Raw genomic sequence first — 23,658 nt, forward strand, 5'->3', positions numbered from 1 at the left:
TAAGATTAGTGAAACCCGATCCTCTGCAGGCAGTGAGGCTTTCAGTTAAAACGTGAGCTCACGACCTGGCAAAAGTTTTTATTAATGCATTAAAACCACTTATTGAAAGCATAGCATTATAAATGTTTAATAATAATAACAACCGTAAACTCAGCCAACAGATAGACAATTAAACCATTTAAAAGTATGCCATATTGTGAAGTATTACGATTGAATCTTATAAATATATAAACAATTATCTCACATTTTCCCATCAGCTGCTGCTGCATGTTGAAATGATTTTTTTTCAGTGCTGTGTTTCAGTTTGCTTTCTGTTTTAATTGTCTACACAGGTGGGCCTCTAAGTATCCTTTGACCCTCAGGGCAGAATGAGGGGCCCATTATAAAAGTCAAAGGTCAGTTTAGTGCTTGAGGCTAGTTGATCTGAGCGGTGCTTAGATATGCATATCCCATGAATCACAGCAATCACAGCTAATCAGTGTGATTATCTGTGTTTTTTAACATGTGAGGCCATCAAAGATATTATCGTTTCCTTGGCGTTGTACTTTTTTTCCTTACTCATTAAACCATGGGGTATAAAGAAAAGTGTAATTGGCACTTTGTTTAAGTTGTTGTGTGTAAATGGTTACAAGTTGATATCTCTCGTAGCATGGGCCTTTATTAACAACCAGAATAAAAGACAACATTACAACATGTTCCGTACACACACAGACCACAAACACACAAATATGCATTCAAGGCACATCGCACATGATATCTCAGCCTGTCATCAGGGACATAATCACTGCCAGATGGTGTCAGTCTTCTCTCTTCTAACCTTTGACAACCCCTTCTCTTTGTCTCTTACTCATAAACACACGGGAGAACGATAAGGTCAAGGGAGTTGCTGCCCAGTCTGCTGGAGGAGAAAAACTCAGAAGGAGGTCATACAGTATGAAGGACCAGTTGAGGCCAAGATCTCCCTCTGGTCTGTTAATCAGCATAGAAGATAAACAAAATGAAACCCCAAAAGGTAATATATCATGCATGAAAGTCTTATGAGATAACCACAGTCTACAGCTGCTTGACAACATGATGACATGAGATGTCAATAAACATCTCGAAACACTGATTAGCATCATAGTACAGTCTGTGTTTTCATTTCTGGTTTTCTTCTAGAAAATTGGGATGAATATGAGTCATTTGCGGTACAGTTTGCAGCAAGATGAGGCTGGTATTATTCTATATTTTTCTTAATGTTAACAAATCCCATAAAAAGTCCCAAACCAACAACAATTCAGTCATTCTACTGTATCTATACTGTCTGATTTTACTCCCCTGTCTGAAGCCAATTGGTTCCTGCTGAAGATATAAATCTTATTGGTCACAAAGAGGTCACTGTAGTTACTAGCAATTTAATCAAATAGAAGAATGTAAGTATTTTGGAGGGACTAATTTCAGCCATGGATTAATACACATACGGTGCTCTAGAGAGGTAGTTCTCAATATTTTTGGTGTGACCCCCAAATAGATACAACTGGACCCATGTTTGATCAGATGTAGTCTCAGGGATTCCATTGCTGTCTGATCTGTAGATAAACAGTGAAGAGTGGGAAACCTATGAACAGAATAGTCAATCTTATACACCCCTAGAACCTCCTCGGGGACCCCTGGCAGCAGCAGGATGGTGTATATGGGATGAACTAAAAATAAATTACAGTGCCAATTGTAATGAAGGAACATGTCAACAGTGTGGCCCACTGATGTGTTTTTTTTAGTAGTTTTTGCCAGCCGTTTGTGAGAGGATTATTATGTAAGAAAAAAATAAACAAACAAATATTAAAACATAAGTCCACAAACATAAATTTTAGCTTCCAACTGTGTGACTACTCTGACAGGTGCAGCCAATACAATGCCATGTGCAAGTGTTTGTGCATGTGTTAAAAATAGACTTGGCTTGAATAATCCTAATTGTTATTAACCACACAAAGTAGAAAATAGAACAAAATAGAAACTGAATTACCCCCCATGTGTGTGTCAGTTCTGCTTCAGAAGTTGAGTAATCTCAGATTTAATTTAATAATTTGAGGTCCTTCTTAAAAGAGGTAAACCTTACTTCCAAGTAGTTATTGAGCAAAAAGGAAAGTTGTTCTGAGGCCCTGTTGCTCTGTTCCGTTAAAAGAGTTTGCACTAGATCACAGCCTTGAATTTTACGCACGAATCACAGCTCATTAGCTTTTATAAATGTTAAGTATTCATATAAAGAAAAAGCAGAAAGCTTATTCAGTGTAAGGCAGTCTAAGGGAGGAATACAAATGGGCCAAATGCCCTACATCAAAGCTGAAAAAACACTGCTAGCAATCAAGGGAAATAAGTGGAGGGATTAAGTGTTCTGGAGGGAGGAAGGGGGGTAAGGCACGAGGCTGATCCAATCAAAATAGCAACTGGATATGATGGACAGTTGGGAACAGACTGGGAGGAAAGCATGGGGTTTGGTGGACAGGACGGCACCACTTGACACACTGCCATACTGTATGTCAACCTAGTAGCCCTACAAAAAAGCAATTTGGCAATCCCTCAGGCACCTGTAGCTTAGAAACAGGGCCATTTCATCCAATGTACATGTTGAATCTCCACGGCGCTTTCTTTTCTGGCAAAACCAAAACTCTGCTCTTACCAAGGTGGATGCAGTTATAACATGAAATATATTCAAATTGTCGTTTGATATCAGCTCTTTACTGGGTAACAAGCTCAAACTGAGCAACATCTGGAAGTTCAACAAGGAAACCCCATCAGTCTTGCTTGACTGAGGTTTGTTATCCTCAGTTTTGGCCATTTGGTCCTCACAGCTGTGTTTACAAGTAGCGAGCCACGTTAAAACTGTCCCAGATGTTTTTTCCAGAATTAAACCTACCTGATATAAAATACTGCAAAGTGTTGATCACAGCTTCAGTGGCAGTTTATATTTTGGTGAGACTTACAACACAACATCGTCACAACATTCCCACACTAATCAGAAATTTATACAGAATGTATATACAGAAAAAAATATCACAGCACAAAATGTCTAAAAGCTCCGAATCATCCAGTCAGACATGGAGTTCTAATTATGTCTCAGACATTTTGAGCATGAACTCATGGGCTTACTGATAGGGGAAAGCAAAGTGCGATGGGCTCTTGCGTTTATCAGTGCGTTTAGGGGCTGTCCGACAAGAGCCAGACTGTAGGCAGGAATGTGTTCAGGCTGTAAGTGCCATGTCAAAGACTCCACTATCAGTTACCCTGTCGTCTGAGAGCTCTGTGTTTAGCATGCGAATACTACAAGCACTAGGCCTGTATATTATAGCCACAATTTTGAAAATTAATTGCAAAATTAACCTTTTTACAGTATGGACCACAAGGATTTTTCTTAACAGGTTTATGATCCTCTTGGATGACTGCTTTTCATTTGACAGTTATTGATTTTGTAGCTGCTGTACATTATAACAAACTATCACCACTTTAATGAACAGTTTTCTCACAGTGTTGCTTAATTACTTGGTTACTTTCTTTGCTTTATACCAGTAAACCTTCGTATCTGTATGGAACTATCTCCTGAATGTCATCATTAATCAAGTAAAATGAAATTAAAAGAATATTTTGAGAAACACGCTTGCTTCCTCCAGACTTCAATGAAAAGATCAACAATCAATTTCATCTCAGTGCCTTCAGTTGAGAGACTGATCGCATTTGGCTGAGCATTAGTAAGAAGAATGGAAGCAGCAGGAAACTGTTAGCTTCCACCAAAAAGCGAAAAAATCTGCTTAGTTACAATGAATAGCTTTATTAACTGCTTATTAAACCAACATATCAACTTTGACAGACTTTGACAAAGCCAGTTTATAATTGTTCTACTTTTGCTTCCAGTGTTTGTGCTAAGCTAATGTTAGGAAGAAAGAACTCTGCACAGACACAGATGACACTGAAATTATATATATGTCATGAAAGTGCATGAAAATACAGTTGACCTTTATTACAGATTAATATTACATTTTACTTGAGTTCCATGAGCATTTACCTTTACACACTCTGCTCCTGAGTAATCCTGTCTCCTACCAATAGACCAAGGGACTCTAGACAATCTAGATGGCATTGTTTTCCAACAACTGTAAATTCTTGAAATTTTATTTTTTTAGCAACCTTTAGGCTCAGTTATTGCCTAACCATTGCAAACAGTGGCTTACAAAACAGTGTTTTTCCTAAAATGGACCATATCGCTAAGGTGCTTGTATGTGACACCGAGTCTACGCACAGCACACAGAATCACAATCTTGGCATTTAGCAAAAAGCTAACAAATTAAACAGGCACCACATTACTGCATTTTTGCAATCTCCTACAAATTGTCTTTGCATTCACCATGATGATGTTCAAATTGGTAATCACACATTCCCCCATTTATGTGCACAGCCTTACCTCCTCCCTGATGTCAGTTGCTGTTGCTGGGAAGAATGAGTCATCCTTTGGAAGCGGTTGTGTTAAGGCACTGTAAGGTGCTCTCTGGCTGGAATGCAGTTCAATATGAAGCAGTAAGGATTTCACATCTTTAAGTGCAAAACATGCTGGTAACATATCGTGCACATCAAGACAGCTACCCCTTTAGCTCTTCAGGGGTAATTGAATGAAGTAACTTACAAAAGACTAAATGCCAGCCATTTAAATTCACTGTATGTGATATTATACTGCTGATGTGCTGTACTACTTTCAGTTTGTGCTATAGAAAAATCTGTGTTTTCAATAAAAAAACACCTCTTTTTAACTCTGATAGTTCTTATACAGCAATCACATGCTGTGCATTGCTTGAAATGTACCTTTTGTTGTAACTCAAGCAAAACTGATGGGAAAAAAAGGAGAAAAAAATGATGTTTCATGACCTATGGTCTTGAAGAAAACACAGTTCCAAAGTTAATCAGCTGAGAGCTCCAAGAGCCCCAAATTAGCTGCTGACTTATCATAGTAAAGTTGTACAAAAGATAACCTCCTGTCAGTTACCATTAACCACACAACTTCAGATAGCTTAAAGCCATTGGTGAAGAAAGTTGCAGGAACTTTACAACAGCCAAATTCTTCTTGAGAAAACAGACGTCTCCACAGGCTCTTTTCATCAGATATCATCATCGCTGCTTTGACAAAGCTTCCCTCCTTCTAATTAAGATAGTCTGTTAATGTTAGATTGATTAATTTCAGATGAAGTCAAGTGCTGGCACTAATCAGGCTATTATGAAAATTCCTCCATCAAGATTCACATTTTCTTTTTCTCGCTTGCTGTAACTTTTTGTTTGTGTGAACCATATGTCCCAAATTAATAAAGCCAGGCAGTATACTGAACCCTCTTCACTCTGTCACTGCTTGTCACAGTAGAATTGGCCTCAAACTTATTCTCTCTCTCTCTCTCTCTCTCTCTCTCTCTCTCTCTCTCTCTCTCTCTCTCTCTCTCTCTCTCTCTCTCCCTTACTCTCCCTGTATCTCTCTCTCTCTCTGTTCTTTCTGTTTTTGCGCAAGTGTCCCAGTTAAGAAATTGCTTACATCCCACTCAGTCTGGGGCTGGATTGAAATTTCCCATAGGGTATGTACCAATATGCAGAGAGCACACTTCGACAGATGCCATCAGAGAACAAGCATATGAATTACCAGGCAGCCTGCCATCTTTGAGTTCAGACAGAATGGCATTAATACCTGATTACGATCCAAACAACAACACAACAACAACATGAAAGCCAAAGCAACTGGGAGCAGGTAAAGGTTTCATCATTTATATATTAATGGATTTACTAACAAAGACTCTACTACCCCCTCAAAAGTTAAAATGTCATAGAAGCTGCCAACAATCAAGGGACTTTGAAAAAAAAAAGATAGGGGTAAGAAATCAGATGCCGTCAGCAAATCACGTTCCAATAAATTAAATATTCGCCACTGCTGACCATAACTAATTCAGAAGCCATGATAAATTCATGACTACAATTAAAGAAAACACGATCCCTTTAATTTTAAATGGCTGTAAATATTGGCATTACCCAATTAAGTCACATTTAACTGTAGGAAAAGAACCTGCAAATGAACCATAAACACTCAACCTATATGTTCTTGCAGGAAGCATAAAAAACCCAAAAGCTTTAGGCATGGTAGTGTTTTATGGGAAACTTTTATATAATTGTTATGTTTTCAATGCATGATATTATACATAGAATCTAGAAAATAATTTACAAAATGTTTCGACTTGAATAACACTGGCAAAAAAAACTAACTAATTGCTTTTGGTTCATGTAATTATAGTTATATGGTTCAAGCTATATTTCTTCAAGCCAAATTACAATATTGAAAAAAAAAGTTTTTTATTACAATAAAAAAGTTATTTGTATTCGTATATGGCTGAGAGCAAAAATACTGTCTTCACCAAATAAGACTGACAGCACTGATTGTTTAAATGCCATGATCATTCCCTGACCTTTCACCAAGTCACTGTTTGTGTGTAACCCTTACCATAACAGGGAAAAAACTGTGTTACGTATCATTTTTGTGTATTTTGGAGTACACAATGTTTGGAATGGTTAACAAATTCCATATTTTGGAGTTTATTTTGGATGACTTGGTGGGCAAGAAAGAAGCTTGTAACAAAAGGAAGAACAGCTTGCTTCACATGAAAATTTTAAAGAAACAAATATCTTAATGGTTAAAGAAACAAAGGATTGGAAACACACAACAGAGCCATGTCAGACGATACTCAATCAGTGCCCTTTGACACTGAAGGTCTCAGAGAAACAGCCAATAGGAGTTAGTTTGTATGTGTGCGCTGTGTGCATGTAGTACAGAGTATCATACCTTAACCCAGATTTCTCTTTCTTTCATCATATAGTGTTTTAGTTGAAGGTGTATTTTTGATTTTTGCAAAGTCTACTCTCTACTACTACTACTACTATTACTACTTTGAATAAAAAAAATCAAAATAAAATCACGCACTCATTGTCAATAGACAATGTCTCCTTTTTACACGTATTTATTTGTTTGTCTTCACGTGTGAATCAACCATTTTTAACAAATATGTACAGAATTCAGGCAATAGGGAGTTGCATAATGAATGTTTTTAATTGAGTGGTTTTCCCCTTTAAGCAGTTGCTGTCTCAGCTCTTTGGCAGTGGGAAAGACAGATTGTGGTGACTTCGATAGCCCTCTTCCTGCTCTCAGCACACATCATGATAAATGGTCCATTTTGGAATCCATAATGGACACTGATGTAGAAGCACTCTTCTCTCCTGGCATTGAACTGCCTTCGTGCCTTCAGGCATTTAGTCATCTCACAGACCACTGTCTGTTTGGGATGTGTTGTTTTTGTTTTGTTTTTTGCATGCAAGGAAAACCAGTTTATTGGATTTTATATGGTTAGGGATTTTTGTAATTTAGATGTTTGGTAAATTGAAGGGAATGCTGATTTAGGCTTTTTCCCCTCCTTATAATTTACCACACAGTAATTATCCACATTTTACAACTAATATGAAGCTTTATTACAACTCTGCATCTGAAGTTCACGTTCAGCAAGACTAAAACAGGGTGATGTGGTTCGGCCACCCACACAGCAGTTAGTCTGTAAAAGTAAAGGCAGGCTGACGGTTAGCTCCCATTTCCCGTCTCCGTTTCCCCCTCTCAAATTAAGGAAACACAACATCTGAACATGGACACTGACTTCCTCGTGCCTACCTCACTCCCATCTAATCTCTGCTGCCTCTCGTGTGAGGAAACAGTTACTTGTAATGTATACAAGATATAATGTGAGGCAGAGAAGCATTGAGAGAGAAGGTGGGAGGGATTTATGGAAAGGGGCAGATTGGAGGGGCGTTGGGCTCCCAGATGCCCCTGCCCATGTGTATGTGTATGTGTGTGTGTGTGTGTGTGTGTGTGTGTGTGTGTGTGTGTGTGTGTGTGTGTGTGTGTGTGTGTGTATGTGTGTGCCTTGGAGATGACTGTCAGCAGGCGGTGCCTCTGAGAGAGAGGGGAGAGGGGGTGATGTATCCAAAGGGGGGCCCAGTCTGTTACCAAAGGGAGGTGGAGATTTACTATCCCACCCAGTCAAAGTGTCTCACTGGTGCTCTGACACACACACACACACACACACACACACACATGCAGAGATACACACAACTCCACACACACACACACACTCAGACATACTGCAAACTCTCCACAGCAAACTCTGAGCCATAATGCGAAGGCACCTCAGAGCAGACGGGTGCATTGCTCAAACCAAGTGGGATACGGTGCGGCTTTGATAGTGCGTTAATTACTCATGTGATGTGATACAGATGTCTGGGGGCTTCAGCCGAAAGTTTGCCTGACGGTTTCCAAGGGGGCCAGGCAGACATTTTAGAGAAGGTAGGTGAAAACCAAACGTATTTATTATTTATGGATAGATCAGTTTGCGTGCTGTCACAGATCCCAGCAGTGTCATGCTGATGCTAAACTGTGATGCTACTTGAAGGGCTGGCTGCTAAATAGTTCTTTGTGTACTTGGTGACAGCTGGGACTTTGAACAGGAAGAACTCTGGGCTATAAGAGTTGCCTGTGCTGTGACATGATGAAAAGGGCTTCACTATCGATCTGACAGTTTGAAACTTTATCTGCTCTTTACTAGGAGTTTTGGGGAATGAATAACTCTGATTTTGTCCAGAAAGTGTGCTGTTTTCCCTGTGAAGAGGCAGTAAAGGTGAATATATCAAGATAATAACAGTAAACTAAAGTAAAGAAAGGATTCAAAGGGGAATCCGAGGTATAACTATGTATTTTGTACTTATATTCTGATCATCTGCTTGCATTGAAAAATTCTGACTGGAAATCAGTCCTGCGGCACTAACCAAAAAAGCTCTTTGTTTTCTAACCACATGTTTAAACCTTTCTAAATTAGAAACAGAGGGAGAATGCAAAATTGAGGAAATCATTTGGTTGAAAACCCATGCAAGGGTCTCACTATGAAAACAACATAAGAACAAGCAAAGCCTCACTGTGTAGCTGCAACATTATTGACGCAAAGACATAACCGACAGCTCCTTCTTCCAGGGACAACTGAGAGCAAACAAGATGCCCAATGCGTTTTGCTGATGCCTCATCCTGAACTGCATGACTGTAACTAGTCCTGGCATCTCCCATCTGTGCCCCCTTGGCAAAACCTTTTTGAAGTCTTGAAGAAGTTCATTAACTTCCTCACAGCTTTTGAAAGGACAGTAATGATGTTTAACTTTCTTGTAATGGATAATATTCCACTTTGGTTAGATTTTAAGTGGAAGCAAAATGCGAAACAACCTGTGAAGTTGCTGGTTTTTTTTTCTTAAGTGTGTTGTCAGAAAAATAACAAAATGTTCCTCTTGTTATTTCTTTTCTTTTCTCACCAGTGATATATTGGGACAGTCTTTCAATCAGTGAAATCAAAGCTACAAATGTGTTCCATAATGGGCACTCCAGCTGCACATATGTTGGTGCTGATGGTCTGTATGGCAGCCAGAGGAATGTGCCAGATAAACAGAAATGAAGCAAAGGAGGGCCCTCTCGTAGGCTCTCTGGTCCATTCTACCCTCCAATCTCCAAGTTTCTACAGCACCATCAGTCCCAGTACGGGGCCAGGCCTCCACCTGGGGATCCCTAATGCACAAGCTGTGGGATCTTCAAATGAAACTGTCGTAAAGAAGCCAGATCCACCTCCGATGTGCCGTGGAACTACCTCTATTAAGAACTATTTTAAGTACATCAACACCATCCTTTCCATTACTGTCTTTGTGATTGGCCTGGTCGGCAATGCCACCTTGCTGAGGATTATATACCTGCACAAGTGCATGAGGAATGGGCCAAACGCCCTCATTGCCAGTCTGGCACTGGGGGACCTTATCTACATAATCATTGATATCCCCATCCACGTATACAAGGTACCTTTTTCACTCTGTTGGTGCATGTTTAATTAAAGTCTTTATCTTATTTTCAAAGCCAAGCTGCTGAGTGACAGGTCTCTGTGTTAATATGATGAAATGCAGCAACAATGGAGGTGATACACAGAGATAAAGTGGAATATTACAGACGGGAAAAGGGGGGGTGTATGGGAGTGTGCAAATAGACGGGAAAGTGTAATCAGTCGGACGTCATTATCTTCCTCGCATGGGCAGATTAGTGATGAGAGGAGCAGGGATATGGCCGACTTAAATAAACATGGGAATCAGGCTGCAGTCAAACATGCCAGTGGCCTTCTATTGACCTGGGACATTAGTCATTACCCTTATCTAGAGGTTTTTTTCCCCCAAAAAAACAAAAAATACTCAGTGCGACTTAAGTGATGAATCACGTGTGGAGTTTTGAACTCAGTTCTTCATCGATAATGTTTTATCCAAGTAAAAGTGAGGTTAAAACATTTGACTGAAACTGTGGTTAAATCAAAATCAAGTGTGTCTCATCCTGGTCATAATTAAAAGTTCAATTAAATGTATTCCTGTTTATGAACATACTGAAGCAAACAAAACTATATCAGAAAACATTAAAATAATCAGCCTAGTTGTCTAATGATGAATCTGTGTATTCCAAAGAATCAGTTTGGGAGCCATTGTTGGTTTTAATTGTATTTATTTTTTGTAACCCTTTCGTTTACTTTTGGACTACAGATTGATTTACACCAGTAAATTGTGTCATGCTCTGTATAAAAATCAAGAATGATGGCAAAATGGATCAGTCAACCTGATCTTTCCAGTGTATTATGGGAAATGCCATTTCACAAGTGAAAAATGAGAAAGCCACCTGTTTAGAGTTAACTTGGGACTTTGTTGTCCGAGCAGCACATGGGCAAAAAGGAAACAAAGAACTCAGTGGGGGAACAGTTTATGCACAAACAAAGAAAGAGCCACGTCTACAATGTTGAAACCATGTTGAAGCCCCTTGTTCACTTCCTCAGTGTTTCCAGAAATAGTCATCTCTTATACTCTAAAAACAGTGGCGTGGCCTCTTTCCTCTGTGCTGCTCTTCTACACTACGGCACAAGTCAACAATAGAGGGCCAGGAAGCACCGTGAAGTTCTTCCTTTAGCTTCATCTTTGAGAAACTTGTTTTACGCAAGTTACATCGTACTGAAGGAAAACTGCCAAAACCACTTTGATGGAAACAAAGGTCTCAACTCACATGGCCTTGACTTATTTCCCCAAAGGAAATAATATTATAAGAGGTTGTGGAAGGGGCTCTGAGAGATAACATATTGACATATTATTAAGGTTTGGTGGTTGTTGTTTTGAAAGGTTGTATGTTTGCAGGACATTTTAAGGTTTTGCAAAAGACGTGCAACGTTTTATTTATAAGTTTATTTTAGCCGATGATCTCCATATGGTCCATGTGAGGCTAAACTCACACTGACGTTAAGATGACGTTGAGAGGTCTTTGATGTCCTTCGGCCTGCAATAAAATTGCCTTACATAGATTTTAATGATGGTCAGCATAATAAAAAAGAAAAAGTCAGATTAGTCCTAAAGATTCATAAAGACAGATTACATTTAAAATCATTTATTTTGCACTGACAGATCACCTAAGCCAAACAGGGATTTAATGACAAATCATATTAGTATGCATGTTATGAATGTTTAACAATAAATGTTGTTACAAATGTAATTTAATTCCTTTAGACAAGTGTTTATGTGAGAGTTACCGTATGTGCTTTTCCCACCAGCTCCTGTCCTCACGCTGGCCTTTTGACGACAGTGGTGTTGGCCTGTTTCTGTGTAAGCTTGTGCCCTTCCTGCAGAAAGCCTCTGTGGGCATTACTGTTCTCAACCTGTGTGCCCTCAGCGTTGACAGGTCAGTGCTTTCATTTTCCATACTGCTTTATTCACATCTAGAGCTTTGATATATGAGGGTGAGTTTTGGTAACCCAGTAAAAGAGTCTTTAATATGAAAATTTGAGTAAAAGCAAAAATCTTGATCTGTGTAAAGTAGAAAAAAATATACATTTATTATGTCATACAATGTGCTGAGGTAGATTTTAGAGAATTAATTGGACATTTTTTCTCATTCTCATGGAGAAGGTTTTATTTGTGTTTTATCATTCCATAGAAATATATAGAAGTGGCTGAGGTTTGAGTTCATCCTGGCGCCTGAAAGAAGAACATTCCAGAGATATATATATATTTTCACAGTTGGAAAAGCAGATCCTATTGCACAAAATGTGAGGAGGCAGACAAATAATTGAAAAGAACATTAAACCAATTTGATTCGGTTTCAAAAACATATTAATATTTTTGATTAGATTCCAGTTTAATGACATGAAGATTTGGTTAGTTGAACTGATGATCACTTTCAGGAAAGGCCTCAGTCTGTCAATACTGAGTCTCAATGGAACAATATTCATCTCTCTGCTCTTCTATTCATTGCCTCAGTGTTCAAAACTTTTGTGAAGAGCTCCTTTAAAAGATGCTCTTTACTTCTTTACAGTCACTTACTTTATATGCCTGTGTGTGTGATACATGCACAAGTCTATATATGATGTTAATAACTATACTGACAAGTTCTTTTTAATCGTGCCTTGGTAGAAATCCCCTAATGAATAAATGATGATCATGAAGTGCTGAAGCTCAGTGTCATCTCACTTTTTGCACCAGACACAACTTAAGAGATAAGAGCCTTGCCTGCCTGCTTTGAATAGGCTCCAAGGTTCAACTAGGCAGACATATTTAATGACCTCTATTATGAGAAAAAGACATGCTGTGCTGTACATTTGTGTTCAAGAGCAGATGCTCTTCATTTGTTTCCAGGAAAAGTGTAGCATATATTTGTGTGTCTGTGTGTGTGTGTGTGTGTGTGTGTGTGTGTGTGTGTGTGTGTGTGTGTGTGTGTGTGTGTTATGCACAAAGTACTTGAGACTCTTTTGTATCTTTTCAATGTTGGAGGAAGAGAAAAAGGTGGATACATTACCACTTAGTAAAATATAAATGCCACCATGTTGTTCAACAGAGAAATTCAAATGTGTCATGAAAAATATATTGTTTTTGCTATAAAATCTTGATGTAGGATTTTACTAAAACATTTCGACAAGTGGTTTCCATTAATGAAACAAACAAGCAAACAAGTATTCAGTGCATGAGAAACACAAGCCAACAGACAGACCTCTCTGCCAACATGGGCCAGTCTGTTTGGAGGCTTCACAAAAATATAAATATTAGATATTTAAAATAAACAATTGATCATCTCTCCTCATTAATTCTTAACATTTTGATATTCTTTGCTGACTGAGCAGTTTGTTGTGTTTGGTGTGCTGCCATGCATAAAGAAAATGTTGTTAGCTTTGTCAGTCAGGAGAGGCAAAGAAAATGATGACAATACTGATTCCTATTTAATGATGGAGCAGTGACTGAAAGCAGCTGAACGACAGCAGCCCTGTTTTAGTTAATTTTATTTTTTTTTTCATATCATGGTAATCGTGTTACATTTTATACTTTATAATTTGAATTTCCTTATTTGTATCCCAAGAGTGTTATATCATAATCATTCCCGCCACAGTAACTGAATATGCCCTAATCATATTATTTTAATCTAATCAATTTGATATGTCTCATCCATTTGATATGCTTGTATCTGCCCTTAACAGATACAGAGCTGTGGCATCCTGGAGCAGAGTTCAGGGAGTGGGCATCCCCCTGTTGACAGTCATTGAGATTGTGTCCATTTGGGTGCTGTCGTTCTTCCTGGCAGTACCGGAGGCTATCGGCTTCGACATAATCACCTTCAACTACAGAAACCAAACCATTCGCACCTGCATGCTTAACCCCGAGAGCGACTTCATGTTGGTACGCTGTCATCTTTTTCTTATCATTTTTGGATAAGAACATTTCCATCAAGCGTTTGTGTCCCAGTGTTTTGCTTGTATTAGGGCCAACATGTGCTGTGTAGTACACTGTGTCAAGGAAGGCTAGTGGAATTTTGCAATAAAGAGACAAAACACGACTGAATGAATGAGATAGGCATCTCACCTGCATGAGGACTACTTAAAGTGAAAGTGCAAGTTCAGCCTAAAAAGCATGTGTTGTGTGATTGAAGATAATGGGTGTTTTTATAGGCCAGTTGATGTGCTATTTTGGTTATCGGGAAATATATTTTTAGAGCAATAAAACAGCCAAATCAAAAACCTACAACATTTCGTGTTTGGGCAATATATAATCAAAAAAATAATTAAAATACCATCTGACAAATTGTAAGAACATATAAGTAAGTATTTTATGCTATTTTATTAGATTTTGAGTATCACTTATGAGATAAACCTGGTCTACTACTCTCCAAGTGATTGTGGCCTTTTTCACATCCTTGGAGCACATAATTGATTGCAGGCCAAGTGCAATTACTGAGGCCTGAAATCTGGGGCCTCAAGCTGAGCCACATGTGCACATCTATTCCATGTGCACGAAAACTATGTCTCTCAAATATCAGCAATATAATGCTGAGGTCTGAGCAAAAGTAGCCTCTTAACAGCATTATTTAAAAGCAATGAAATAACACATTCCTTCTTTAAAAGATTTTGTTTTGTCTCTAGACAGCACATAAGGCCAAAGTCTGGACTGAATCTGAAGACATAAAATCTTTGTTTTTGATTTTCATCAAAATTGTTTAATAAGGTTCAATCAAATTTGTAGGATTTTGAAATTGTGGTGTTTTTAAAGAGCTGGCCAACTATATTTTTTTAAAACCACAGAGTGCCAGATGGGCCTAAAGTGGTTTGTTTTCAGACTTTAAACTGCATAGACCACACATGTAGCACTCATATGGACTGCAATGGCATTGGAGTACAGGGGTTGTCTGGTGGTGGTTGGTCTGAGTCAGGTTCAGTTACAAAATATAGATTCAAAAAAATAGATTCATTCATCATTTCACTTTACTTCTGTAGGGTATATTATCCCAATTGATGTCAGTGGTTAAAGAGAGATCCTCACTTTGCAGATAGAAGGCGGTGCAATGGGAACTATTGGTGAGAAATGGGCAATTACAGAAAATGTGTAAAGTGTAAAGAAAGTTGTAATAGGGCCTGGGAACGTTTAGATCAATTTTGGTTTTTGAAAGACTCTTTCAGCAGTACTACACATCATTTAGAAGATGGTGGTGTAGTGTGGAAGAGTAATTGGGCAGCTTGGATGATGTGTTTTGCAGCACGAAATTTTTTTTTTATTTATCTACTGGGTCACAGTATTATTAGTATTTAGTATTATTTCAGTATCAAGTGTAATTTACTGTTTCACATGTGCTTGTTTACCTGTAGTTCTATACGAAGGCAAAGGATTGGTGGCTGTTTGGCTTCTACTTTTGTTTACCACTGCTCTGCATAGTTGTGTTCTACACACTGATGACCTTTGAGATGCTCAACCACAGGAACGGCAGCCTTCGGATAGCCCTCAGTGAGCATCTTAAACAGGTTGGACAAGACTTTTAAATAATAATGCATTTACAAACCCTTAACCTAATAAACCTACATAATAGGTGTTGATGTCACTAAAGGCAACATTGGTTAACTTTTTGAGGGAGTAAAATAAATCCACTGTCAGTGTTTATTACATGGTTTTAACCTCTAACCTTTCATTACACAAACTTCGTCATCTCCCCTCTAATGGTGGAACGAAATCTGTTGTTTCTCTCTGCAGAGGAGGGAGGTGGCCAAGGCCGTCTTCTGCCTTGTCCTCATCTTTGCCCTCTGCTGGTTCCCACTGCACCTCAGCAGGATCCTTAAAAAGACGGTTTACAACGAGAGGGATCTGCAGCGTTGTGAGCTGCTCAAGTAAGTTCCTGGTGAAACAACTCTCTTACACAAAAGTTACTTAAAGGTCTACAGGAAAATGCACTTTATACTTGTGATTCCAAAAAAAAAAGGTTTAAATGGCCTCCTTGGTGAATGATGATAATAAGTCTTTCTTCTATTTTCAGTTTCCTGCTGGTCTTGGATCATGTTAGTCTCAACCTTGTAACATTCAACTCCTGCATAAACCCCATTATCCTCTACTTTGTCAGCAAGAAGTTTAAGAACTGCTTCAAGGTATTGTTCTTCTCTACAACAGATGGATATTAATGAATATAACAAGCTCAAGCGCTCACTTGTAATCACTCTCACTCTCTCTCTCTCTCTCTCTCTCTCTCTCTCTCTCACACACACACACACACACACACACACACACACACACACACACACACACACTTACATACATACATACACAGATTAAGTCTGGCCAGTAAAGTAAACAGTGAACTCCTTTGGCCTTTGTCTCTATGACACAGAGGCCGTGACGATGATGACATTCCATAAGCAACATGTAAAAGCAGCCTGGTGATTTATGTATTCACTTTTTATGTCTGAGGTCACACACCGCAAAGCTGGAGATAAACCATGCCTCTAGTTTGCACGTTACAGGAGTCATGGGAGGGGGGAGCAAACGAGAGAACAGCAACACATGGTGAACAATGTCTTGGTAAAATTTGCTGTTTTATGAAGCTAGCCACAAGCTGTTAGCTTAGCTTAGCACAATGACTTGAAACAGGGGAAAACGCTTACCTGGCTTTGTTCAAAGATAGAAAGATCGGCACCTATAAATCAAACTAATTAACACTTACTGTTAACCAGCAGAGACTCCAGGAAGCCACTGCTCTCGGCCAAGGAATGACTAAACATAAAGCTCTCCAAAAATGGGCAACTTCTTTTTCACACAATTTCACATTTTGGCTTATATGGATTAGACAAATGAGAAATAGAATGTTAATTTGTTATTTTAGAGTTACTGGTAGGTGGATATTTTCCCTTCTGACACAGCTAGGCTAGTTTGTTTTCCCCTGATTTTAGTCTTAATGCTAAGCTAAGCTGACAATTACTATCCAGCAAGAAAACAAAGTGTATTTTTTTATGAACTATTCCTTTAAATTTTTTCTCTCTTGTCCTCTCTTCACATTTTCTTCAAGTCGTGTTTGTGCTGCTGGTGTTACTCTGACAACCAGCTGAGCAGCATCGGACCTATGAATGGCACCAGTATCCAGTGTAAAAGCCCCGAGCCCAACAACCTCCACACTGATCGCAGCATCAGGAAAGACAGCGACTGATCTCTGACTTGGGGAATATTTTTCAAGCTCTTCCTCCATACACCCACCAGCTTGTAAAATGCAGCCAATGCTCACCCAAAAATATACACATCAAAAAGTGCTTTTTCAGACAACAAATGCACATCCTGAGGACCACTGACAACGATGGATAAGGAACTGGACTTAAAAGGAACAAACAATGGATTTAGTTTACAATGCTCTGAAGTTGCCCAATCCTCTCAGCAGGTGAAACTTCCTAAAACAAACTTCTTGTATTCCCACACCCACGGACAGTGACGCTGTAGCGTGAGAGAAGAAGGGGGAGAGCGGGATGAGGAGGAGGAGGACTCTTTAACAGGATGCAGCTGAACAGTGACTATAAATTACTCTCAATCAGTAGCTGAGTGTGCTATTCCTGTAAAGGGCAACACTACTGGGAAGGATGCACAAAGCCACAGGAAGGAAAAAGCAGACTGCGTGCTGTCAGAGGGAATGATGGGAGATGAGTATGCGCTGTCCCCTGGAGTTCACTCATTGACGGTGGAAAACAAGAAAGCATGTTACTGACTCGAGCCACAATTAATTTTACATTGAACATGTGAGTGGTTGTACAGTGTATTTTACTCACACTCATTATATTGAGCTACTTTATGGTATAATTAGAAGAATATTTGGAAGTTCAGTTGCTTCATGTTTGACTCTTTCTGTGTTCTCTGATTCATCAGGATAAGAGGAAAATGTGTCAGAACAAAAAGATTCATCATCCATACATCAACAAAAATCCTTTCTGCTTCATGTAGTCTTGATCCAAAGATTTTTGTAATCCAAAATGAAAGATTTCTGTGTTAGAATAAGCCAAGATACACTGGCACAAAAATCTATTACAGAGTTGTAGGTTTTAGAGCAGATAAAGTATAGGCACATGTCAAGCAAATGGTAAATATGAAGTAATGCATTATGATACTTCTGATACCACCATAGACCAAAAATGGACAGGAATTAGTGCTTTTCTAAACACTGTGAAGAACTGTGACATGTATGCTTGTATAACTCATAGAATATATGTGTGTGTATATATATATAGTGTCCACTTTTATAAAGTGTTATATTGCAGTAACAATAAGTATTTTACTCAGACTACATTACCTGTGTAATGGCAGAGGCAAATGAGTATTTAATGTTGGTGGTAAATTAAAGGAATAGTTTGATATTTTGGAAAATATGCCAATTTGGCTGTCTTGCGCAGCGTTAGATGAGAAGACTGATACTACTCTCTTGTCTGTGAAATAAATATTTAGCTACAGCTACAGATGGTTAGTTTAGTTTAGCATGGACTGGACACAAAAGAAACAACCAGTCTGGCTTTGTTTAAATGTGACAAAATCCACCTGCAAGCCCGTCGAAAGCGGACTAATTAACATGTAATATCTAGTTAGTTTAATCCGTATAAAAGGTGGATTTTATGAACTTCGCACAGAGCCAGGCTAGGTGCTTCCCCCCTGTTTCTGTCTTTATGCTAAGCTAAGCCAACTTGCTGCTGTCAGACCGACATCTGTTTTTTAATTTACTTTTCTTCTTACTCTGTGCAAGAAAGTGATAAGGGTAATTTTTCAAAACTATTCTTTTAGGCAGAAGTCATATTCAGCTACCAAACAACTATACTATTTGATATGTGAATACATGTAAACCTGTGTGTGTTTGAATGTGTGTTAGCATGTGTGTGAATGCTGTGTGTATCATTACTTGCACTTCTTTAGCTGGAGTGTTTTGCACACTTGTGTACAGAAGAACATATCTGTACAGTATTATTTTACCACTATTCATCAAAGCGATTCATAATAATCTGTAAAAAAAAAAAAAAAATGGAATTCATATTTTTTGTTTGTTGTCATTGGTTTAACATGTTAACCACGTGTTTGTGCTGCTGCTTATACCAATAAATCAATTTCCATCTCCATTGTAAGGAACAAGGAGGATTATATTTCACCATCTTACTAATATTGGTTTCTCTGGGAAGTCAAGGGGGCCCCTTCTGTTTTTCATTTGCGTCTGGGAGAAAGAGGCGTCTGGGAGTGATTTGAAGCACACTGTGACCTGCTTGGCAACTGAGCCCTTAGGGTTGCTAATGTCAGCGGAGAGGATGTGAACAGCTTGGACGGTGGGAATTTGATACATATAACTCACTTCTCATCTGTGTTGCCAAAAGAGGGTTGAGGAAAGCAAAGTTTTACCATTACTTATCCAGGTTTTAGTCATATGTTGGCTTTGCTGTGGCACGATTATATATATTTTGCTTATAAACAATGTCATAAATAATACAGATGTGATGCAAACTAAATGTTATTAATGTAGGTTGGACTTGATTAAATGCGACACAAACAAATTTCAACCTCTTTTTCTGTAAAAAAAACAAGCTTTATCTATAAAAAAAAAAGCACTACTAGTATCAAGACTGAGTTTGCGGCTTTGTGGCTACTTTGTATCCAAAACCCAAAATCTCTCTATACCTTTCAAAAAGACACAATTTCCAGAGCATGCAATCTCTATACACAAAGTTGAAAAACACCCAAGTCCAACATAACACTGTGGCTTTTATCGGACGTTACCCTGTTATTTATTTCAGTGGGTTGGTGATAAGTCTCAGCCAGGTCATAAACTTTATAAAACTGGTCCATTTCCCTCAAATGAAATCATGTCACAATCAGGTTCCAATAACCCTGAAAAATGGAGCAAAACTCAAAACTTTGGTTGCTAAGATATAACATTTCACATTTTAAAGAGGCAGGGAATAAAAAAGAAAAAGATATATTATCAGGATGAAACATACTGGAACATGTTCAAGCTTTTTCTGGGAAGTGAGAGAGAGAAATCAGAGGGTGTGAGCAAAAGTGAGGGAGAGTGAAATAGAGCACTATGGAATTTGGTGGGAACCTTGTTTCTTGCCAGCAGTGATTTGAATAAAGCTCAGAAACAAATAATAAAGGATCTCAAAGGTCCAAAGTGCTTATCCATGCTAAACTTTTTCATATTTGGTTGTTGCTACAATAAAAATTTGTTCAAGAGCAATACATTTCCATGGTAAAGACAATGGAAAGCCATTTCAGAAGAGATTTTCTACTAGGAAATAAAGAAAGCGTGATTCAACTTAAGTTTTTTGTTAATGTTCAATTTCCACTACTTTTGTTATTAGAGAACTCATAATGAGAAAGTCTTTGTTGTGTCTCAGTGGATATCACACAGGCTGTTTGTGGTAATCTTTCTGATTTCAAAGCAAAGAATTACAGGAGCAACACAATATAGTATATATATATATTTATTATGATAAAAATCATTAAAATGCTTGCTACAGAATTACACAATCAATAATAAAATATAATCCATTTTAAATGCTGATCCAGTTCATTGAAAAAAGTCAACCGATTAATCAAAAATGAAATAATTTGCTGCTAAAACAATTTCTTTCTTTCAAGCTATTGGGATTGTGATTTATGGTATCCGAGTAAGGAAAATCGGTCATATAATTGCTCAGTTCTATTTAAAATGCTATACGAAGCACTTGGCCTTCACAAAGAGAATAGGGAATATGAGTGAACTGCATGTCATTTGAATGTACAGTATGTCTCACTGTTGTTGTCACATAAAAAGTTATCAGAGTTTCTTGAACACTTTAAAGGTCCGGTTTGTAACATTTAGGAGGATCTATTGGCAGAAATTAAATATACATTTTATAGGTATGTTTTCATTAGTGTATAATCACCTGAAAATAAGAATTGTTGTGTTTTCGTTACCTTAGAATAACCTGTTTTAATCTACTGAGGGAGCAGGTCTTCTTCTATGGACGCTGCCATGTTGGACAACCATGTACTGTATGTAAAGTCTATATATTTTCTCCTAAATACATGTAATGAGAGTGGAATTCATGTGGTTGCAATTTGTAACTTCTCCACTAGATGCCACTAAGTCCTACACATAGGTCCTTTAAATCCATGACCTACAGTGAGTGAGTTTGGTGTCACAAAGGATGGATTACCAACCAGGCAAAGTGAAAAACTGACCCTGTGCCCCAGCACTCCAGGGGGCGCAAAAGCTCCAGGTTTACTATGTGTATACTGGTTTGTGCACTAACACTTTGTTTGCAAATATGCAAAACAATATTAACTGACATGATAAAGACCTGCTCTTAAAGAAAGTCCATGTTTGATCTAATTGAAAGACCTTCATTATTTTAGTTTTGTGCTTATATATTCATAGCCTGCCTCTCAGACTGTGTAAAAAAACTGGAGGATGCTGAAAAATAAAGTTGATTATACAACAAATTAATGAAGAGAGTGAATGAATGAGAATTGAATGGGTGTATCACAAAAGCAACATTATGTAAGACTAGCAATGCAATGCACAACTGTCATAAATATGGACAGATGTGGATGTGGATTTGTTATAATTACATTACTTTTGATCAAAAACTAGACCACCATAGTTATATAGTACATGAACAGGCATACAGGGTGTAGAGTGGGAATGACAGAAGCACTATCCACCAATTTACAAGTCAGTATGACTTGAACTTTAAGGGTAAGGCTATGGGTAAAGTATTTTAAATTTTGCATAATAATAATTATGATTATGTTATCATGATAATAATCTAATCTCTGTCACTTTAGTGTTTAAAAAAAAAAGCTTAATTTCCTAAAACATCTGCATTTAGTATTAACATTAAGTCAAAAAGGAGTAAATAATATGTTGGGCACTATTTTCAGGCACCAGTGTTGTACTAGTTACTCAAAATATTTAATTTATTACTCATTACTTGCTACTCTTTTCAAAAGTTATACTGTTACTTTAGTTATTACTCTCTGCCAACAGTAATTTGTAACACTACGAGTTATATTACTTTTCTGCTACTCCCCAAAAAATAAGTAATTATGTCCTTTCTCCCCCAAATTCAGACTTACAACATTTTAAATTCAGTTTTGTTTGTCAAAATCAAAGTAATGGAATATTTCCAGCCGCTGAATCTGAGTGTTTCCATGGTCCGAGCTAGTTTCATTCATGATTACAAAAATTAATCCAAGGATGTGATTCGATTGTTGGATTTCAAATCAGTAAAAGTAAGACAATAAAAGTAATGTTGTAACTAATTATTTTTGGGGGGATGACTGTAATATCAAAACTTATTTGTAATTAGTTGCACTACTAGTTACTGGGGAAAATAATATTATTACTATAATATTATTACTGGTAATGAGTTACTGCCCAACACTGAAACATATTTGGTGCTCTGGTTGGTATACAGCAGCAGGACAGTGTATGTAGTACTGACTAAGAATTAACTATATTCATGCAGGAAAATGTGGCTCATTGTGTGTTTTTAATATTTTTCTAAAGATACAGTATATATAAATATATATTTTACCAGACTTATCCTTGTCCTTGTAACTCTTGTTTTTAGATAATCATCCTGTATGACTTCTGTAAGCTTCTTTGACTCCATCCTTTGTCACTTGGGTTGTTGTTCAGGAACAGATGAACTGAAGTGAACACCCTCAGTGAGTCTGAACATTTCCTGACACAAAGGCCTATGGCAGACGTATTAAGATAAATAAGTAATTGTTGAACAGTTGCAGACTTGTGTTTTCCTCTGACAAAGGAGGTGCACTTTGGCTGATACATTATATCTCAGGAATCAGACAGTATGTCTCCTCCTTTGTTGTGCATTGATTATTATTATTCCTCAGTCCTATCCATTCTGCTTACTCCTTCTATGTGTGTTTCCTGCAAGGCACATACTGTACGAGTTACTTCACCCTATAAATAAGGCTATGATTTAGTGAGACATAATGGACGCCACATCCTTTATGCTAAAATATGTTTTGGGTCTGATCAAACACAGCATATGTTTATCTACTCTGCCCTTACATGGCTATACCCTGTATGCCACTTTGCATGGCAATCCCTCCAAGCTATCCACCATGGCACTCGCTTGCACGACTTGTGGCAAAGACCATTTCTAATTCATAAAAGCCAAAAGGATCAATTCAAAATTCATGAACAATCTGTCCTGCTACAACCAGTGATTTCTGTGACTGTGGGGCAGTGGAGATATGGTGCAACAGAAAGGAAAGTTCTGCCTCCCCTCATTTTACAGGAAGACACACAGACACAAATACACTCAAACATGTGCACATACACGTGCACACAAGAGCAAAAGGTAAGAAGGAGGTTCTAATTGGTGTTATTTAATTACTTTGTTAATGCAGGATTTAGTTTAAACAAAAAATATATATAATACAACCTTAAAAAACAGGGTAAATTGCTAGTGGGGTTATGTCTCCATGAGATAAATTCGTATCTAAAGGGATGGAAACAATGGATGATGGTTGTTTTGCTTCAACAGCCAGTAATTCTTATACTTGACCGCATCATTGAAAGGTCCCCCATTTTATGTAAAACATCAATTATTATTTATTATTTATTTTACTTATTTTATTTTATTTTAATTTTATTGCTTTTATCTTTCTATTATGTACTTCATCATTTTTTGTGCTTCTATTGTGTTATCTATTTATTCTGTTTTATCTTTTGTGCAGCACTTT

At 37.8% G+C, this 23,658-nt stretch overlaps 1 protein-coding gene across 1 annotated transcript; it reads left to right on the forward strand.

Moving 5' to 3' along the window:
- Positions 1-8,086: 8,086 nt before the first annotated feature.
- Positions 8,087-19,022, forward strand: ednraa (endothelin receptor type Aa). Its single transcript, XM_051386051.1, has 8 exons — positions 8,087-8,380; positions 9,394-9,921; positions 11,694-11,821; positions 13,608-13,806; positions 15,267-15,419; positions 15,646-15,779; positions 15,926-16,034; positions 16,949-19,022. Exons 2-8 carry the CDS (start codon positions 9,439-9,441, stop codon positions 17,084-17,086), a joined length of 1,344 nt encoding a protein of 447 aa, XP_051242011.1. The 5' UTR covers positions 8,087-8,380; positions 9,394-9,438; the 3' UTR covers positions 17,087-19,022.
- The last annotated feature ends 4,636 nt before the right edge of the window (positions 19,023-23,658 follow it).

This window comes from Dicentrarchus labrax, unplaced genomic scaffold (genome assembly GCF_905237075.1).
Source record: "Dicentrarchus labrax unplaced genomic scaffold, dlabrax2021, whole genome shotgun sequence".
Classification (NCBI taxonomy): domain Eukaryota; kingdom Metazoa; phylum Chordata; class Actinopteri; family Moronidae; genus Dicentrarchus; species Dicentrarchus labrax.